This window comes from Sebastes fasciatus, chromosome 11 (genome assembly GCF_043250625.1).
Source record: "Sebastes fasciatus isolate fSebFas1 chromosome 11, fSebFas1.pri, whole genome shotgun sequence".
Classification (NCBI taxonomy): domain Eukaryota; kingdom Metazoa; phylum Chordata; class Actinopteri; order Perciformes; family Sebastidae; genus Sebastes; species Sebastes fasciatus.
This window is the reverse complement of record NC_133805.1, coordinates 24,496,920-24,519,007: the sequence shown is the minus strand read 5'-3', so window position 1 is coordinate 24,519,007 and position 22,088 is coordinate 24,496,920. Positions and strand designations below refer to the sequence as shown.

The 22,088-nt window shown below is 39.5% G+C and overlaps 1 protein-coding gene across 8 annotated transcripts in view; it reads left to right on the top strand.

The window, feature by feature from the left end:
* LOC141777481 (RALY RNA binding protein like) overlaps positions 1-22,088 on the top strand; it is a 58,121-nt gene that overhangs the window by 23,478 nt on the left and 12,555 nt on the right. Inside the window, exon 1 of one of the 8 annotated variants that reach the window (XM_074651768.1) lies at positions 10,747-10,901. The exons of the other annotated variants lie outside the window; for them this stretch is intronic. Within the exon in view, the coding sequence (XP_074507869.1) occupies positions 10,865-10,901 (37 nt within the window). The 5' untranslated portion in view covers positions 10,747-10,864. Of the gene's footprint in view, positions 1-10,746; positions 10,902-22,088 lie in introns of those variants that run through there. 8 annotated transcript variants of the gene reach the window in all.

Genomic DNA, 22,088 nt, shown 5'->3' with positions numbered 1-22,088 from the left:
TGCTTCAGAGACTCCTGTTCCACATTCCCAGTGCTCTGTCCTGGTGATAGTGTACTATGTACGAGTATATGACAGGGAATGAAAGCTGTTCTAGGCTGTTCTCCAGTATCAGTTTTGATTGTTAGATGGATCCCATTAGTGCATTACTGATCCCCAGCATCATTTTTAAAACATGCACATAACTAATCTACTGGCTGCTTTGACGCTGCCATTGCTGCAGTGGCACAGTTTAACTGAACACATTTATAAAAGATAATATAAAAGAGAACAGAGCTAGCCAGAGATCTGCGTGGTGGCAGTTCACCATCAGCCCTGTGTAGGTATGTCACAGTTGGCTGTTAGTGGTCCGTGGCTGGTTCTCTGTCGGCATGCCGTTCAGCTGGCAGGCAGAACATGAGGATTTAGTCAGATTTATGTAATGTAGCAGTGGCATGTGGATTCTGGTTTCCCTTTTCTTTTTCTCCTAACTTGAAGTTTATCGTTGGAGCAACAGCTTTGAGCAGAAAAGACATCCAGCCGTCTGTTAAAAGTGGATTCAATTTTGTTGAAGAGTTTATACTTTATAGATTATAACCAGTGGGCAAACTCCGGATCTGAAAAGTGAAGCCAATGCTGAAGTACCTTAAACTTGCATTCTTTCTAATAGCCAGCAGGGGGCGACTCCTCTGGTTGCAATAAGAAGTCTGATTGTATAGAAGTCTATGAGAAAATGGCCCTACTTCTCACTTGATTTATTACCTCAGTAAACATTGTAAACATGAGTTTATGGTTTCAATTGCTAGTTTCAAGTCTTCTTCAATACATCATGATGTTCATTTAGTAAATTATGGTCCCATTTAGAGTCAAATAGACCATAAATCACGGGATGCTTTATGGCGTGGCTACCTTTTGATTGAAAGGTGGCTACCACGGTGTTGTCCGGTCTGAGAGTTGTCCATGTTTTCATTTTACAACTTTAAGCCTTTCACAGTGTGTTTTCAGTTCATGGAAGTTAATTATAACCTTTTTGGTCCCTGAAAAGTGCTTTATTCAGCATTCGTTTGTACTTAGCTCCACCCTCTCATGTCACTTCTGGTTAAAAAAACAAAACAAGATGGCGACGTCCAAAAACGGCCAAACTCGAGGCTTCGAAACAGCATTCCACAAACCAATGGGTGACGTCACAGTGACTACATTCACTTCTTTTAAACAGACTATGCTTCGAGCAGAAAAGACGTTCAGCCGGCTGTTAAAAGTGGACTAAATTGTGTTGAAAAGTTTAGTGTTTTTTAGTGTAAAGCGTTTTTTAGATTATAACCTTTCTTTAATGGCATTTAATGACATTTTTATATTTTCAACATGCAACTTGCTCTGACTTATTTCATGGCAAAAGCAATTAAAAAGTAAAATCCTTTACTTACATCTCAGCGTTACATGCAGGTTTTGAAGTGAGGTGCCACTGCAGTAATGGCGGGTTGTTTGCTTCTATAGCTACTATAAAGAGTTACACGCTTCTTTTTCCCCCCAGCAACAACAATATATTACTCCATATTTTAAAATGTTTAAGATTGTAATTCACCAAAGAGTATATTTTGCAAGTGTATCATGATTTTAAAATACTAGTAACAACATTACTGTACCCTAATCTGTAAATAGGTTCAAAATTGTTACCCCTTTATTCCCTCACTCTTATAGTTATTTTTCTGTATTCAGTAATACTACATAAGTCAGCTGTATTTGCGGGCTGTCATCTTAAGTGTTACCCATGCATTAGTATGTTTAAAGCATATTTGTATGTCAGCGATAGAGACATCATGTTTCATCTTCAAAATAAAAATGAAACATGCATATTTCGTTTAAACCCTAAACCAATGTAATCTCATTATCTCATCATATATACATATTACAAAACCGTATAACAAAACAAAGTACCGTTTATAAAACACGGAAAACTTTACAGCAAAAGCAATAAAACCTACACAAGATATACATATAAAAACAGAGTCATAAAAGAAGGGCTCAATACCAATAACAAAAGATAATTTCATAAAAGCAAGTCCATATAAAGATTGGAACTATGATACAGGTTTAGTCAGCTCGAGACCTTCAAGCATGTTATTTCAAACTCAACTCTTTCTATTTAATCAATATTGCCTGAAGACCTCAAGCTGCCATCTGGTTCGTGGTGTTTATGGACAAAAGTTCTGTGATATATCTTGATGGCGAGCTTAAATTTGATCAGTAAAATCGTAAAAATGAATCTGAAATGGAACGGTACAGCCGGTGTAAAGACGCTAAGATACAGAATCCATTTTTAGGAGTTGCAGCGAGGACACGAGGCGAGCTTCAACATAAAGACCAGACAGTCAGAGAGACAGACAGACAGACAGACAGAGAGACAGACAGACAGAGAGACAGACAGACAGACAGACAGACAGCAACAAGGAGGAAACGTTCCGATCGGGGTCCTCATGGGCATTGAGTGGATCCCAGTAAATCTTCCTTATATTACTTATTGATTAGTTCACAGCCTCCTCCATGGAAAATAAAAGTCCTTCCAGAGCCCTGCTCTCTCATTAAATATGAATAAGAGCGCTTCGGGGTCACATCTGTAATTCCACCCTGTGTTTGCACAGACAGTTTCACACATTTTTGGGCTGTGAAATTACATATAGCAGTGGTAAAAGTAGTCACAGTGATTTGCTGTATAATTATGTGACTGGAGAACTATTATTGTATTATTATAGAACTTTATGATTGATACTCCTGTAGTGAAACTAAACTAAACTGGTCTGAGCCAACTTGGGTTTTATTTTGGTAGATTGGCAATGATTTCTATTTAATGATAACATTGTACCTTGAAATCTGCCAACATTTAGACCTGGTGGGGCAAAAGATAGAAGCAGAAAGACAATCAGACATGTTTTTAACAAACCCCAATATAACTTTTTTGGAATACAATTAAGGCCAGCAGTAAAATTATGACCTAAACTGGCCGTTATAAACATCCATTACAGTTTACAGACTGAGTTTTGTTCACACAATTCTGCTGTTCAGTGAGAGATTATTGCTCATATTTCAGGTGCGCTAACTTTAGGTTTAGGTTTAGATAATCTGGTTGAATTGTTGGCTTGTTTGAAGGTTTATGAGGAGGAAGAGGAGCCATATCTGTCTCTGAATTAAACTGGAATAAAACTAGAATAAAACTAGAGAAATGAGACCCAAAGAATAATTCAACATTTTGGGGATATACACTTTTTTGCTTTCTTGCCAAGAGTTGGATGAGAAAATGGATAGTGGTATCAATTTTCTCATATCTGTATGCTAAATATGGAGCTAGAGCCAAGAGGTGATTAGCTTAGCTTAGCACAAAGACTGGAAGCAAGGGGAAACAGCTAGCATGTTCAAAAAATGTAGGGAGAAAGCCCTTTCAAAGCCTAATTAATACGTTATATGTGGTCATGTGCTTTAACTCATTCTTGGCAGACAGTGGAGACTTCAGGAAGTCAGTTCGTCGTAGCACATAACTACCCTGAAAACCACAACATGTCATTTTTTCATTTCTGTTTGTTTAGAAGAAACTGTCAACCGCAGAAATATTCACCCTGCTGTCAACACGAATCCACGTCCCGTCTGTCATGTCCTGACTGCATCGTTGCATCCACTTACTGTAAAGGAGCTCCTCTCATTGTTATGCACATTGATAAACCCCAACACGGTTATATGTTTCCTGAGAAACACACGGTTTCCTGAGAGAGAGGGGAGAGCGTCTAGCTGAGAAGATCTCAGGTAAACATGTGTCTCCTGAACAAACGCTTCATAAAGCAATAAAAGTGAAGTATTCCTCTGCATAGCGTGGCATATTGCAGCTCCACTGGCTGCACTTCATAGTCCCTGTAAACACTGAGCGTCTGTGGACACACACACACACACACACACACACACACACACACACACACACTCAATAAATTCAGTATATTAGCAATGCACCACCAAGTGTCAGAGGTATACTGACGATGCCTACAATAACGTCTCCCTCTCCTTTGGAAAATCATCTTTCCTGCCTTTATTCTGCTTGAATTTAACCCTTCAATCATCTTTTAAACATGAACTTTATATTTGATTAGGCTCTGGGACTATATTGCCAAGAAGTGGGTTGCAGCCTGCACAAGATATGAATTCTCTTTTACTGAATCACACACAGGGAGGAGTATAAAGGTATGACATGTGGCAAGAAGGGTCACAAGGTCAGATTCAAACCTGTAAAGTACACAGCTCGAGTTACCTCAACGTCCCACGCTTGAGTAGATTTAATAGCTGCGAGATACCGAAGCTCCAGCGATTGCTTTACTCAATTTAATTCCTTCGGACACGACTGGATTGCTGACACAATGACTTTAAGTAGTTCATGAAAATAAAAGTGACATTCAATCACACCGCCGGTTGGCCTCAGACAGCAGCTACTTAGATCCTGATGAAGATGTCAGCCAGTGATGAAGAGCGCAGAGCGGGGAGGGCTTCATTCTTGTTTCACCAGCTCAGCATTTCTGCGTTCTGCTTTTGTGGATGAAATCTGGACAAAGATGTATTGATCCTTTTAAAGGTTAATTCTTTATAATCAGAGCACGGTGTGATCATATCCGCTTTCCCATCATCTCAGGTTCAAAGTGTGTGTGAGAGCTTTGCTGTCTGGTAGTCTTTGAGCGCCTCTCTGTGGTTGAAAAATTTACTGCAGGACACCAGAATAAATCCAAGATATTCTGGGGTCTTTATTAATGATGTTCAGAAACTGTAGGTTACATAAAGCTGATCTTCTGAATTATAATAATAATAACAATAATAATAATAATAATAGTTATTATTATTATTATTGTTATTATTATTATTATTATTATTATTATTATTATTATTATTATATACAGTTAAAATACACATAACAAACACGAAAATTTGATGACAAAAGGAAAAAAAATAACAAGAGACAATCATAAAGTCTATATCATATGAATTATTAGAAAATTGGTGCTAAAGACTGAAATATATAAAAAAAAACAAATCTGAGTTTTAGACAATTGTTGGGAAAGATGTCTTTATTTCATTATAGTGAACCATATGTTTGCAGTCTCTGTCAAAACCTCAATCTAAAAATGTCTACAGTAGCTTCATTTATTTGTTTTGGTATATACAATGATATATGTAAAACATATGTAAGACAAGGGCACACCATAATACTAAAATAATTAGAAGTTACAATATACATAACAATAATATAAAATCAATACATACATTAAGAATGATTAAAGGGAACCTATTATGCTTATTTTCAGGTGCATACTTGTGATTTGGGTTTCTACTAGAACATGTTTACCTGCTTTAATGTTCAAACAAAATGCTTTATTTTTCTGATATCTTGCTTTGTTTGAGGGCGTGCCAAACTAGCCGCTAGGCGGGTTCTATATAGATGGGTTACTTGGTGACATCACCACGTTATGGAAGAAAAGGCAGGACTTCAATCAAGGTGTTTCAGGCAGTTCAGGAGCAGTGTTTCTGTGGGGGAGAGTAACTCCGTTTGGCGTGGACTTTTGGCTTTGTAACTTTGCAGAACTTTTACATGCACAAGAACTATATACCAGACTAAAGGAAAGGGAAAAGGCAAAGAAGTATAATAGGTCATGTTTAAAAGATGGGACCTGTTGAATGGTTAATTTCATTAATATATATTAAACATTAAATTCTAATCTAAAAGTGACCCTGTTTACTCTGAAATATGGATTTATGCTTCTGTCTACCAGGCAGATTTTTCTGGCTAAACTATTCATGCATTCATGACTTTTCCGTCCGCATGAACACTAGATGGTGCTGAGAGAATACCAGTGAGAACTACGCCACCAAAACTGGGACGTCTCATTCTGTCCTTCAGCATATTCGATTAATTTGTATCCAGTCAAACTCATGCAGCATCCTGTGTAGAATATTCAACGGAAATTTTAAATTTATGAGTAATTTCATTTCGTGAAAAGCAGCATCTTAGTTGTCTTTTTCCCATTTCTGTCTGTTTTCTTTCTGTGAAGCAGCTTGGAAACTGTTGACACATGGACTGTTTTGTATAAACAATAATTATGCCTCTGCTGCAGCTCATGGTGATCAAATGTGTTTAAAAACTCTCCTGGAATAACCTTCTTGAATGAACCCCAAAAGTACATAGAGCATGTTTTAGTCCCCGCATCAGAGAATTAGAGATGCATTTTTAATGTTTTTCTAAGGATGTCAAAGTGAGGACATTGGTCGTTTGATTCCAGCGACTGTCCTTGAATCCGTCGCACTCTGCCTCCATCTTTCATGAGCTTTAGTTTCTTGTCTTTTTCTTGGCGAGAACAAAGACGCTGGGGGACCATTAAGACGTCAGGCTGTGTGCGAGACAGCTGCAAACCCCTTGTCAGTGTAATTAGATATTACAATTACAAAGCTTCATCTACAGCAGAGCCCAAATGCTGCAACAGCTGGGGAATCAGTAGGCAGCCCCCCTCCCGCACCACCACCACCACCCTGGGTGCTCTGCTTTTTCAGTCAGTCTCTAAAGTCCACAGTCCATCCACTTTAAATTGAATTTTTAAAAGAGAGAGATGTGTGAACAGTGGCAACGGGAAGCTGATTTACTATTCCGATGGATGAAAGCATGCTGTTTGAGTAGTGAGGTCAAACAGTATTTTCCTGCATGTTTAAAAGTGCAGAATGTATTTTCTACTATGAACCTTGAATATCAAAAAGGAGGCCATTCTCTTATAACTCTCGATAAGGTTTTTTTTGTTAATGTGCTGCAAAAGGTGTGTGTGTGTGTGTGTGTGTGAGTCTGTGAATCAGATATGCTTTAGTGTAGGACATCTTTTTCTTGATTTTCTAATTATTTAATACACTGAATTTCCCTTCTTTTTTTTTGCTTATCAGCAAGTACTTATTTAATACCATGCACCACAGAATCCTTCTTTTTAAATATGTATTTATTCATTCACTTTACTCTGTTTATGCACGTTGTTTGATCAAAACATCATGCTGATAAAGCTTTGTTGAACTAAGAGAAGCATCTTTCCATATATATATATATATAAAAATTCAAATGAAATTGTTACAGGGGATAGGGAAAATACAGATAAACATTATGTTTAGGAAAAATAAATTAAAAATATGTAATGTATACATTAATGTGTAGCCCCTGCAACCTTGTTATACAACTGAATAAACACAGATTCAGGATAAAAACAACAAACTGTGTGCATATGCTAATGCATACATGTATGTGACCGGTGAATCCATTAAAGTCTCATTCAGTGTTCACATCTTTGTTGTTGCACTAACCAATATTTTCATATTAACAATGGGTCCAAATGACTCATTGTAATCGTAATTATGTAATTATCTCTCGGCTCTCATAGCGTCGTTCTCCTGCCCAGCGGCGAGTTAACGACTGGCTGGTGAACACAGAGGAGCATTTAGCAGCTAAAGAGCCAGATATTATTTCCCCCAGGAGTTGGTGCAGCGTCAAACGGAGCTGAAAGGAGATTGAATATTGATATTAATATAATAATATTGAAAAACATGTTGGTCTGTGTTTGCTGTGTGTTTAAATTAGCAACTGTCTGCTAACACTTTCACCTATAACAACTTAAAAGGTGATAATATTCTAATGTTGCCCCCAAGTGGCCACAAAACCAGTAAAGTCATTGTCGCTGTAAATTAGTCTGTAATGTTATATGACAATATTAAAATACAGAAAAATACATGTAAATGTATCGTGTGTTTTGTAACGTATTAAGGTAATAATACAACTTTTAGGCAAAACCAGGCCACAGCTGCCAGTAATGATACTGAAGTCATGTTCTGTGTATTCTTTCAATGAGTTTTGAGGGTTTTAGCAACATTTATTTACCTAATACGAGTTTAGATTTTACAATATAAAAACATATATGATTAAAGCTGCAACGATTAGTGCATTTTGATTAGTCAATTGACTGAAAATGATTAAATGTATCAATTATTATCTTTTTTTTATAGTCTTCAATAGAAGTAAATTAATACCTCTTGGGCCACTGGTTGGATTAAACAAGATATTTGACATTTGAAGACGTTTCCTTGTGATAGACATTTTCCACTACTTGTTGACATTTTGAGACCAAACAATAAATTGAGGAAATAATCAGTAGATTAATCGATAATGAAAGTAATTGTTAGTTGCAGCCATTTAGGGTGGAGTCAGGTAAAATGGGACAGATGAGGTTGGAGCATCATAGCTGTTTAAAATTTTACAGCCAATCATAATAACTGATCTTGCATTGTTGCTACAACATTAGTTGACGTGTAACAATAGTTTTGATTGGTCTGAGGTTGCTAATAGGCAAGACAGTGTTATATGCAGCGTGTCAGAGAAATTGTATGGTGAGTGAGCATCACTTAGCAAATGTCACTCATCACTAATAAGGATGACAAAGCAATTATAAGTAAGCCTACAAACAAAGCAAAATGTTCATGAGCAATTTGACAGGCTCTTCAAATAGAAAAGTTGAAATATAAAAAAAAATTGATATTTGTGAAAAAGTCATTTTAGGGACTGGCCCATTTTAGCTTAAAGCTCTATAAGAGCCGGCTGTCAATCACTCGCGAACTCCGACCAAACGGTCAAACTAAGCAGCGCTGATCAAATATGAATCAATATCATGTTACGTTAATGCCTATTTATCACCTCAAATGTTTTCAGAATCATCTTGTGGTGCACGGTTTAGCTGTAAAATGAGACAGTTTGTGTGATTGTGAAATCTGGTGAAGGAACGCCAAGTTCCGGTCACATGACCGGAGCACAGCCAATAGGAACGCTCTCTCAATGAACTGATCTGTGATTGGTCAAAGTCTCCTGTCACTGGCTAGATTTTCTAAAGCCTGAAAACAGAGCCATGAGGAGGTGCAGAGGTCTAGTTATCTTTCAGAACACTTGAATTACAATATGCTGAAAGGTTATTATGGAATTTTTGCCCAATGATGCCAAAAATGTACTGCCTACTACAGCTTTAACCAGCAAAATTGGGCCATGATTTTCAACTAAAATGGGCCACATACACACACACTTTTACACAGAGATAGGTCATAGATCCAGGTATGTATCCAAGCAAAATCGTAATCATTTTTTTTTTAATTGTGCGTTGCATTATGCACCATAATTAATAGACCTCTTCTTTGCCATTCCGTTGCTATGGCAACAGCTTTGGTCCAAGTTTACTTCCTGTCAGCTACTGCATTAAAGGTCGTGCTCATTTTTAGGTTCATACTTGTATTTTGTGTTTCTATTAGAACATGTTTACATGCTGTAATGTTCAAAAAACACTTTATTTTCCTCATACTGTCTGCCTAAATATATACCTGTATTTACCCTCTGTCTGAAACGCTCCGTTTTAGTGCATTTCAACGAAATTACAAAAGAATTGCGTTGCTAGGCAACAGCTTTGGTCCATGTGTACTTCCTGTCAGCTGATGTTATTCACATACACTACAACAGGAAATAAACTGGGATACATTTAGAATGTTTATGTTTAAAACCGTGTAATGATCTAAATATTGTATATTTGTGACATCACAAATGGACAGAAATCCTAACGGCTTGTTTCAAACACACAATTTCTAAATACGGGCTGTGTGTGTTTCTCCGTATATTGAGCATTTTGATAGTTTACCAGTATTTATACAGCACTTAAACCTGCTTTATAATATAAAGACATGAAAATCTCACTTTTTACAATATGGGACCTTTAAAAAACATCGGAACAGGAAATACAAAGGGCCCATTTAGAGTGTTTATGGTGTCAAGATTGAAAAGGTTGAAAGGACAGTTAATTAAAGGTCACTAAAACTACATTTCCAAGACCTACTTTTTGATGTCTAATGATATTTTTCTGAGCGGGGTGGGTGCTTTGTTGGGGGGGACTTGTGGGCTAAAATCCTGGCTACGGCCCTGTATACTAGCTACTTGTAATATGTACAAAATATGGTATTAACCAACTATTGGAGAGTAATTTCACAATATCTATTTTCTACAGTTTTTTTTTAGTCTCCTGCTTCACTTAAATTGTTTCTTTCCGGTCATGAACATTTTGCATTTAAAGGGACTGTTTGTAACTTTTTAAACGTATAAATCTACCGGGTCGGTTTCCCATGAGCGCGCTCGCGTGTGGCCGGAGTCTCTGTTCCTCTGCCTGCTTGCCTTCACTCACACACCACACTCGTTCTCGCTGCCTCGCTCCACCTCTACACGTGCATGCGCGCTCACTCCACACTGCAGAAGAGTTAGTAGCTCTGAGAATATCTAGTGAATGTACAGGTTTTCCGTGTCTTGTGAAGTGACGGGGCTCCGCAACGAGAAACGTTATCGTCTCCGACCAAAACTCTGGTGTCTCCCCTGTTCCCTCCGACTGAGGTTCATGTCCATATAGAGGAGCCCGACACTGACTTTCATTGACTTAATGGCCACAGGTGTCGCTGTTAACAAGCATTTCTGAAAGTTACAAACAGTCCCTTTAAGGGGGAGAGAGTGACTTTTTTTTTGTCAAACGGTCTGAAAGTATCATCTAAATCATCAGAATTAAACTTTTTGTAATTTTCTCTGTGCGATACAGAGACAGAACTGTGATCATTAGTTGTTAGTGGTGTATTTGGAGCAGAGAGGAGTATTATTGAGGCAGAGAGCTCCCCCTGGAATAGTCTGACTAATGGTACGGTCTGGAGAGAGAGAGAGTCTGGAGGAGCTGCAGCTGCAGCGGCAGTCTGGCTGCTGTTAGCCGGAGAACAGGAAGCAGAAGTCAGCTCGACCTCAGCAGAGACACCCGCCGTGTTATTCAGCTGTGTCATGACCATGTACAAAGGAAGGCGTCGCAACCACAGATGTGAGTATGAGGCGTCAATAAACCAGGAATAAGGAGTTTATTATTAAGTTAATGCTGCTAGTTTGGACATATTCATGTAGGAAACCCTGTCAGTCTCTGCAGTGTATTTTTATCAATTCAGGTGTTTCTTATGGTCAGCATCACTTACTTTACTTTGAAATTTCTCCTTTTTTGTACCCCTTATATAACGTAGCCTGCATTTACTAAAGCACTGTTTCCTACTTACAAATTTGAGATACTTGTATTTCCATTTTATTTTACTTTATACTTCTATTTATCTGACAGCTAGTCAAACATATGATCAATTTATAAAGTATGCATTGTTTTAGATGAGACTAACACAGTAGGCTACATGATCCACAGTTGTTAAAATTAGCAAGAATAAAATTGAAATAATAATAGTAACACATTGAATGAAGCCATTTTGCATAAAGAGTACTTTTACTTTTCATACTCTAAGTCAAATTTGCAGCTGGTACTCATGTATTTTTTACTTGAGTATGATATTGAATGCAGAATATTAACTTGTAACAGTATTTTTTACTTTTTTTTTTTTTTTATACTTTTACTTAAGAAGATCAGAGTACTTTTTCCACAACTGCCAAAAGAGTGATCATTTCTTGACTTGCTCATAATTATTAATTGTTGGAATACATTTTGCAGTGTTGATGGGTTTTCTTGATTGAAATCTGTGTCCAGCTTCTCCTCTTTCTGTTGCTCAGTATGCCTCAGCAGCATTTGCATGTACATTTGAAATGTCTAGGGAAGAGAAGTAATCCTTGTCTAATCTTAAAATGCACTGTAACATATTGTAGCTTTTATCATGCATGGGTACTGATGCAAATCATGCTGGATAATCATATACATGCCAAGGCTAATAACAACATAAATCTCCTTTTCATCCGCAGGAATTGTGTGAAATACTTCTCAATGACTTGATCACAGGCAGGACATTGCTGCCTAAAGGGCGTAACATTTATTTTGATCTATTTGGTGACTGCAAAATAAAACATGAGAGTAGTGGTTTTCAGTGTTCAGTGCAGAAGTGCCTTTGAGCAAAGTGCTGGAGCTGTTCAGTAGTTGGTTTCACACGGCAGCTCCAGGTGTGGTGTGTGTGCACATGTGTACACAAGAGGCTGATGGAAATATTTTTGCATCGTTAGCATATCTGCGGGTTTATGAATAATTTATATCTCATATATTAACATCCATATTTACTGATTCATGATCAGAATACATTATTTATACAGCCAGTGTGTTTTTCATTTAACCTTTTAATATTTTTCCTATTTAAATATATAAAGTCAGGACTGCAACTAACAATTACTTTCATTATCAATTGGCCTTTTTCACAGCAGACATTTTGATAAAAGGAAAAACACAGGTGCTACTTACTAATAACATTAACAATGGCTTCGTTCTTTGTGTGCCCCAGTAAACCGTGACAGTGTGACAGTGAGGCAGCATGAACATTATCAGGACCCTGAAACTGAAGCAGCTAAATTGAATTTAGCCATCATTCATTGTATTATTTCAACCCAATATATCCAGCAAAGCGTGTAATAGACCGCCTGTCCACCAGAGGATAGCATGTCAGTGTCACGTTTTGCCTCACCGGTGCGTGAATATTACACGTGTCTGAAGGTGCAGTACCAGCAGGGGGCAACAAAACCACTCACTCAGGTTTAGGCAACAACACCACTTGGTTAGGTTTAGGAAAAACGTCATGGTTGACCTTAAAATAAGTATGTAAACTAAGTAAAATACGTACAGAAACAACATAACATAAGTACGGACAACACGTCACAAACGTCATGAGCGTAGCATATTTACGCTGATACATGTACATTGCAGTCAGTACAGACTACATGGCGTAAAAATAACACACCAAATGCAAGAACGGCGTTCTTACTGCATGCTTTTGCCGTGCGCATTATTGTGTAATTCAAAAGGCTTTTTGTGCACCCAGGCTAAATATTTACACCTGTACTTTTGTGACATGACAAAATGTCTACTGGAAAAAAGGCCTATTAGTCTTGACGATTATTCTCCAATTAATTAATTAATTCATTCATTCATTCATTCATTCATTCATCATTTGGTAAATAAAACGAATTTGAGAAAACAGGTAAAGCATCCATTGAAATTTCCCAAGTGCCCAATTAGGTGACTGCATGTGTTGTCTGACCAACTTTCCAAAGTCCAGTTTACCATCACATGACACAAATTAATGAACTTATCTTCACAATGGAGAATATGGAATATAACATTAATAAGTATGTTTTCTTTAGTGTATAATCACCTGAAATAAGAATCGTTGTGTTTTCGTGGCCTTAGAATGAGCCGTTTATATCTACACACAGAGTGGGTCCTCTTCACAGAGCCGGTTGCCACGGGAGAGGTTGCAATCTGCAACTTCACCACTAGATGCCGCCAGATGTTACACACTGCACCTTTAAACCAGTGATTCCCAACCTTTTAATGGCTTGTGATCCCTTGAAGTGAAGCAGTGTTGCAACCAGTTCAACCAAAGACTGATTTTTTTGCACTTGTTTCATTTGAATAATCTTTTAAAAAGCCTGAAACTTGTCTGTAACAAGATAAGAGGACGATCTGAAAAACATCATTATGGGTAGCAGGAAGATGTTTTTTCTTCTTTTTCTATCCCCTACCTGACTTCTTATGCGTGTCTTCATTTTCTGTTGCTCAACTAAACGCTTAATCACTTAATCATTTAATTGAGCTGAAGTTTAATCACGTTTGCTGCTCAGTGTTTCAACAGTCAACTCGTGAACGCGGAGGCCAAGCTTCAGAGCAGATGTACGAGTAGTCTCAAGCAGGTGGCAGCTGCTGGTTTGCTTTCCAGCTGCTTGCACAGATTCACGAGTGTGTGGTGAGGTGGAAGCGATGGACCAGCTCTGGGGGTTAAAATGTTTCAAAGCGTTGCACTTAAGTGCCACGTAGTTACATCATAAGAAAGAAAATGACAAAAGGGAAAAGTGCATTAACAGCTCAGGAGAGATGAAAGACCAAATTGTCTTTACCTCAGGCTACGGCAATATGCTCATTATGATTTAATGCAAAAATCAACACATACTAGGGTTGAGAGATGCGCTGCAAAAACATTTTACCACCTACTGCTGGTCTGAAGAGCACTCACCCACTAATGATTGTATTCTCAATGTGATATATTGAGCAACCTGAAAATTTAGCAACCCTACATCAGGCTCTTCTTAATGGTCCGTAGCTCAGCAGGTTTAATGAAAATAATTTTATTAGACCCTCAGCTGCTCGGGGACCGGCTGCCAAATTTATGCGCTGCCAAGTAACCATTTTCCTTAAGAGGGCGAAAGAGCAAAGTACAAGGAATTCATTAAGGAAGGACAGCAGTTAATCCACGTGTCGCCTTCCAGCCATAACAAAAACTGTTAAAGCCTCGAGGTCCTCGTGCTGGTTGGTGGAATCAGTCGGGACGTAATGAACTCTGGATCGGAGCATGTAGCTCACTGAGAGTTGACAGTCATTTAAATAGACGTCAGTGATGTCAGGTAGCTCGCAAGGTAATAGTCTTTTCCCCTGTGTATATGGCAAGTGGTTTGAACATTCAGTATATAGCACTGATAGATTAAAGATACCTGCAGTTTATTTCAAATTAGTCAAAACTTTAATTTATGATATCGCTAAGTACATTTTGTCGAGTCTACATTCAAGTTTAAGATATCTCTAATTACATTCTTCTACATTCGAAGGGGCCTTAACTCAGAACTAAGTGCCATGTTTCCATGGTAACAATCAGTGACACCAAATGACAAAAATAGAAGAAAACATGGCTCCTAATTTGTGGTTTTGTTAACAGTGTTGTAGAGCATGCAATAAGACAGGAAAGATACTTGTAACATTTTCTTCTGGAGTGAACGGAGCTGAACGTTATGATGTGGCTTCCCCGGTTAGCCAGGTTTTTTTGGTTTATAAAATAGTCTTAATTTACCAAATCATGCCCGAGTATGATTGCCCACCCTCTCTACTCCCCCGCTGCTCAGCTTTCACATTAGCAATATTGTTCCGTACCTGAGTGCACTTATGTCATCATCTACATCAGGGGTCTCAAACTCGCGGCCCGCGGGCCAATTGCGGCCCGCAAGACGATATTTTGTGGCCCCCACCTTGATATGAAAGTTTAATGTTAGTGCGGCCCGCAAATTTTTTTTTTTTTTTTATAAAGTTTTTTTTTTGGGGGGCATTTTTTCATTTTTATTGACAGGACAGTGGATAGAGTCTTGGAAAGGGGGGAGAGAGAGAGTGGATGCGGAAAGGGCCACAGGCCGGATTCGAACCCGGGCCGCGGCGGTCAGGACCAAGTCTTGTTACATGGGCGCCCGCTCTACCAACTGAGCTAACCAGGCGCCCTCAGCCCGCGAGTTTTATGTGAATGGCAGTTTGCCGTGGAAGGTCCCTTTGTTGCGCGAGCCCGAGCTGAACGAACCTACCAATCACAGTGGGGTATATGGCTCCCGGGGACGGGCAATCGGCCGGGCTTGATGCAAGCAGAGAAACATTTCACAACAACTGTGGCGGCGCCCGTGTAACATCGCATAAGCTTGATTAAAGCTTGATTTATACTTCTGCGTTGAATCGACGCCGTAGCCTGACGTGCACCTCTCCAGAAATGTAACTACACGTCGCGGCGACGCAGACCGCAACAGCTGTGATTGGTCCAGTCTCTCAGCGATGCTGAGCGGCCAGGACCCCGGACAACCACAGAAAGTTCTACTTCTCTCTGCCTCCATCTTTTCAATGTTTGTTCACACAAATCCATTCAGATATATTTTCTCTTTTCGGCGTTGCAGTAATATCAGTAAAAGTTCTGTGGTTCAACAGTTATTAGCTCCAACTCCCTCAGTTTCTGTTTGTAGTACAAGAAGAAGAAGGAAACTCCTAGAGACGCCGCCGCCAACTAGCGGTTTGGTGGTGTAATTGCAGAGCAACACAAACACAGCAGGCACAACTTTACACCAAGTGGAATGAATATATATCTTGTCACACAGCCCCAATCATGTCTTTTTCAAAGCCTGCAGTGAAGAGAAAGGTTGGTGACAAGCACAGACAATTTCAGGAAAAGTGGGAGACGCAATAGAGGCCATGTTCAGAAGAACCGTTCATGTTCTTCAATGTTCCATTCATGTTCAGGACAGTTCGTGTTCAGAAGAACCCATTCAAGTTAAAGAACTGTTAATAATGACGTTTGAGAAGATTTTTTTTTTTTTAACAAAGATTTTTTTGTGGAATACCTGATGCGGCCCAGCCTCACCCAGACTCTGCCTCCAGCGGCCCCCAGGTAAATTGAGTTTGAGACCACTGATCTACATGACATTTGTTTGTTGTCACCAATTGCAAGATCCGACCTTCAAATTATGCGTCCTATTGTTTATATTTTTGATACAATGTCAAGAACGAACCTCTCTCCTGCCTTCCTTCTTTAACGCCCGTGGTCGTGCAGTTCAGAAGTTGAGAAACGTTGCATGCTGCACACAGATTTTGGAGGATACCGGCGGCGTTGAGGAATGCCTTTGCAACTTTACTCGCCGACTGCTATGCGCGTTAAATAGCGGTACACTTCCGCATTTTGGTACAGTTGTTTTTCACACATGATGCGAAGAGTACGCATGAACCGTACTCGAAACCACCTTTTCAAGTGGAACGGATCAATGAACCGTGCCCGAGTACGGTACACAGTGTTCACTCTAGTCAAACGAACTGGACTTTGGGGGAAAGCGTACTTGGATCCGAGCCCGGGTCCCTGATGTGAAAGCCTCCCTATAAAACCAACATGTGAATGTTCGATAGACTATCCAGACTATCTTCAAATGCATTGTAACTAATCACAATTGAAATACAATCTGCTGTTGCATTCTGACCAGTACGAGCAATATTTCAAGATAATGTGAACAGAAGGTCATTATGTCCACGTACATATGCATATACATGTATGTGTATATATATACCCAGACAGTGTATGCTTCCTCACGTTGTCACTCTCCCTCCCTGCTTGAGGAAACACTCTCTCCGGTGTAATAAAAAGCCAAAGCTGCCTGTGCCCTTGAGCCGAGATCAGAGATTTGTCAAGTCCTCCCTGTCAGATTTACGGGGCGCGAGAACACAGCGTAGATTGAATCTGCAACTGCTGTCATGCAGGATGTCTCTTAGTCGCACATTTGTATTCACACAGGTGCCTTGATGATCTCTTAATCAAATACTGCTCACCTGCTCTCAGGACGCGTGTAACAGCAGAGATGGAGATTGTTCTGTGCCAGGAGTGATGCTTCGCCTGCCAAAGATTGTGTTAAGGTATTAGTGCAGGGAGGCAATGTATTCTCTCATTACTCTTCTCGGGCTTTATTACCACGTCGCTCTTCTGTCGTAATTGGACAGAGAGCACTGTGGACAACCGCTTACATCCCAACTCTCCCTATTCCCAGAGTTAGAAGTTGCTTTGTAAAGTCTCTTGAAATGTATTGTTACCCATGTGAATAATCCTAGCCAAGAGGAAAATTGCTAATACACTATAATTCAGCTTGTGCTTGGTTAAATAGTAGCAGCACAAGAGCTATAGAGTTATTTAGCTGCGTTTTCCTTTTTAACTAAGCTCATCCCAGTGGACTAATTCAAAGTTTTGTCTGCGCCGGTCCTGCTATAATGACTCGTCCACACCTCCAGAGAGAAAAAGAGCTCAAGGGCACGCTGAGCCGAGGCGTCTATATCTAACTAAAATAGACACTCAGGTAATTTAGCACAGCTTCATTAATATGAATGAAGCCCAACTGAGTCAGAGGAGCCCCGAGGTGGTGATGATTGTATTCTTGAAGGATCCAGTGTGGATGAATAAAACTGTTAGTGAACTCTGCCACATCTTTGTCTGGTAAAGCCCACGATTGATGCTTTCATTTTGTACACAGATGAGGGGAGGCGGTGTGAAAACACCCCTTTGACCTCAGCGTGTGTGACTTACAAACTAGACTGTGCAAGAATAAAACCTCTGGATGTGTGAATAGGGCTGTCAATAGAGCTGTTAATAGATTCAAATATTTAATCACGATTAATCGCATGATTGTCAATGATTAATCACAAATGAATCACACATTTTGTTTATCTGTTCAAAATGTACCTTAAAGGGGGATTTGTCAAGTATTTAATACTCTTATCAACATGGGAGAGGGCAAATATGCTGCTTTATGCAAACATTTGTATATGTGTATGATTGGAAATCAATTGATAACACAAAACAATGACAAATATTGTCCAGAAACCCTCACAGTTACTGCATTTTTATCTATATCTATCCAAGCCTTCCAGTGACCCTCAAAGTTACAAACACTGTAGCATCATGTCTATAATTTCTGTTCTCATGAGGTCCAATTTAAACCCCAAACTAAATTGCATTTTGGAGATATGAGAATATGTTTACATTAGGGCTGTCAATCGGTAGAAATGTGTCAGTGTGCTGACTTGATTATGACTTGCCCCAAACTGCATGTGATTATAATAAAGTGGGCATGTCTGCAGGGGGAGACTCGTGGGTACTCATAGAACGCATTTTCATTCACATATCTTGAGGTCAGAGGTCAAGGAACCCCTTTGAAAATGGCTACGACAGTTTTTCCTCGACAAAATTATTTAATCTCTTTGGAGACAAGCTAGTATGACATGGTCGGTACCAATGGATTCCTTAGGATTTTCTAGTTTCATATGATACCATATCATTTGATAAGATACTGTAAGTGTCTTTATAGATACATTTAGAGTCAAACAGACCATAAAGCAGGGTATGCTTTAGGGCGCGGCTACCTTGTGATTGACAGGTCGCTACCATGACGTTGTCCGGTCTGGGAGTTGTCCGTGTTTTGATCTTACAACTTTAACCCTTTCACAGTGTGTTTTCAGTTCATGGAAGTTAATTGAAAAATGTCTTATTCAGCATTCGGTTGTACTTGGCTCCACCCTCTTGTGTCACTTCTGGTTGCCAAAAACCAAGATGTCGATGGCCAAAATGCCAAACTCAAGGCTTCAAAACGTCAGTCCACAAACCAATGGGTGACGTCACAGTGATTACGTCCACTTCTTATATACAGTCTATGATTCTGCTTCTTATTCACATACATAATCCCCACTCTTAGGATTTGTCCCAGTGAAGATTTTCACAATTTTTTTGTCACCTTTACAACATCATCCGACGGCAGTACATTCATCATTCTACCAGCGTCGAACCAGAATAGCCTCTCACGATTATGAGAGGATGACCAGTTCTGTGTCTGAGTTTGTTGTTTCAGTCTTTGAATTTGTCTCGGTGTTATTCTGCTGCGGCCAACTCGCTCATGATGGCTTCAGCGTGAAGCAACTTTTACATATTCCTCCTCAATGGGATGCTGCCTACAGTTTACAGTATCAATCAAGTCCTAACTGGCTATTGCTTAGCAACACAGTCTCTATCTCTCCCAGCCTCAACCTTTTTATGGATACACGTACAAACAAGTCAGTCACATTTGTTCCCTTTTTGTATATGATTAATATAATGACTGTAATTAATCAGAGGCTCAGTGTGTGTCTGTCGGGGGTGTGGAGGTTTGGTGGTGTTCGTTTGAGAGTGCTTTTTAGTGCTTCGTTCTCTCTTTAATGACCCCAGCAGGGGACCAGAGAGAGGAGAGCACACTTTATGATGTGAACCATTCCTCACGTCTTCCTGGAGCCTAATGATAATGACACAGCCGTCCCCCGCGCACCGGAGAGCTACCGATACATTGTGACCCATTAGTCCATTAGGGAGGACGAGGAGGGAATAAAGAGAACGAGAGAGGAAGGGAAAGTCTCCAAACATAGCACCCTGGTTAATCTGCAGACACTGTGTAGGAGGATCCAGGTGCAGCTGCTGGAGTGTGTGTGTGTGCGAGCCAGAGAGAAAAGGTGTGACCGAGGAAAACAGAGATCTTGTATACTGAGATATCTTATTTAATTCATAAGCTCGGTGCATTAACATTGCAGCTCGGGATTTCATTATCATCTCCACCAGTGGGGAAGCGACGCTTTCGGCGAAATGACTCGACTTCAGCTCCTGTCATATTTTGCTGCTGCATGATCCTCAAGGCAATTGATGCAAAGCTGATGTTTTATCCGTGCAACTTTTTGAAGCTGTCAAGGGTGACTCATCCCATCAGACAAGGATCTGCCCTGCTTTGTTGGTGGTTGTGTGTGTGTGCATGGGGAGGGGGTGTTTGATATTTGTTTGTGTTTTGTGTTTGACCTTGAGCAGTACTCAAGGCTGATTGAGCCGAGTTTGAGCAGAAGCAGCGCTGACAAGCCGACAGACTAAACGCAGCGATACCAGCCTGCTTTAGCTCAGTAGGGCTCTTGGCAGCTAGAAGGGGCTGTCAGTCATGACTAGAGCCGTGTGGCGATGAGTCACGGTAGACTGCTAATGCATTTCAAAAGGGATTTCATTGTTTCTGGTGTTTTTACTAAGTGAAAAAATAAGGTTATGAAAAACTGTCCTAACATTTACTTGCAGTCCTTGTTTGCACAATCAATGTCCACGTTGTTTCAAGGCCCTTAAACCTTTCAAAGGTTCTCAACCTGTCTGCCCGTCTTTATCTGTATCTCTTTGAAAGCTACAGTGGACTGAAGTTAAATCACTAAATGAATCAATGCTTTCTACCTTATAATTCACCTGGTTAGTCTCATCACACAGAGTCCGACAGGTGCTTAGACAGCACAAACCTCTGCCAGCTTCACGGCTCCAGCTAACAAATACTTTCAATAGAAGTTCAGCTATAGACTTAACTAGAGATTGATAAAGTTTTGTCTGAGTCAAAAACAATAGGCTCCTTCAAGATGAGCCAGGCCTGCGCAGTATCGATCACCAGCGATCACCGCGCAATGCATGCCGGGTAGATTTGTGTCCGACTTGATCCCGACTTGCTCTGACCGCAGTTTTTAGAGCCAGGCGCCTCAGTTGCTCTTCACCGGCTGCAAGACCCAGGGCATTATGGGAAACGCCTGGCTGTCGCCTGATCAAAGAGCTGATTGGCTCTTAGTTTTGACAGCAAACACCACGTGTTGTAGAATGTCCAAACTTTCTGTGTAATTGTAATATTTAACGCTAGATGGTATTAGTCTCATGTTGTGCAATGAAGGTTTCATCTGTTCACAAACATATTTTGTGGTTGATAATAATAATAATAATTATTATAATAATGAAGGTTATTTATAAGCACTTATCAAAACGAGTGCTCATTACAAAGTGCTTTACAATGCAGACAAAAATAACAAACAAATATAAATAAATCCGAACATGGTCTGCAAACTACATGCAGCCTACAGATCGGATATAACAGGATGTAACTTTTCCTGTGACTTCCTGTAAATTCTTTGAAGGCTGCTGGAAACGGCTGGAAACTCTCCGACTTAACCGCAGCTTTTTTTCATCGCCCCCTGCTGCTGCCTGATCTTGTCCACTTTCCAGGCGAGGCGCAGTTCATCTCAAATGAGCCTTAATATTAATAAGAACTCCTTACATTTGAGAAGTGACAATCAGAAAATGTTTAGATTTTTACCTAAACTTGAAGATATAATAAATAATTTTATATAAATGTATGCATCTGTTTTTTCGTAGCCATTTGTGAATAATTGTCCAACTTGCTGTTTCATCTAATTTACAATTTGATGAATGTGTAGATTTGTCTGAAAAGTTACAAAATGTATAATTGTTAAGAGTTAATGAAATAATGGATTTACCATAGACTGTATATAAGAAGTGGACGTAGTCACGGTACCATTTTGAAGCCTAAACTTTGGCATTTTGACCATCGCCATCTTGGTTTTTGGTGACACGAGAGGGTGGAGCTAAGTACAAGCGAAGGCTGAATAAGACATTTTTAGCATTTTCTGCTTTATGGTCTATTTGACTCTAAATGGGACCATAATTTACTAAATGAACATCATGCTGTTTTGAAGAAGACTTGAAACTATGTGATTGAGACCCTAAACTCATGTTTACAATGTTTACTGAGGTAATAAATCAAGTGAGAAGTAGGCTCATTTTCTCATAGACTTCTATACAATCATCTTCTTTTTGCAACCAGAGGAGTCGCACCCTGCTGGCTATTAGAAAGAATGCTGGTTAAAGACACTTCCGCATTG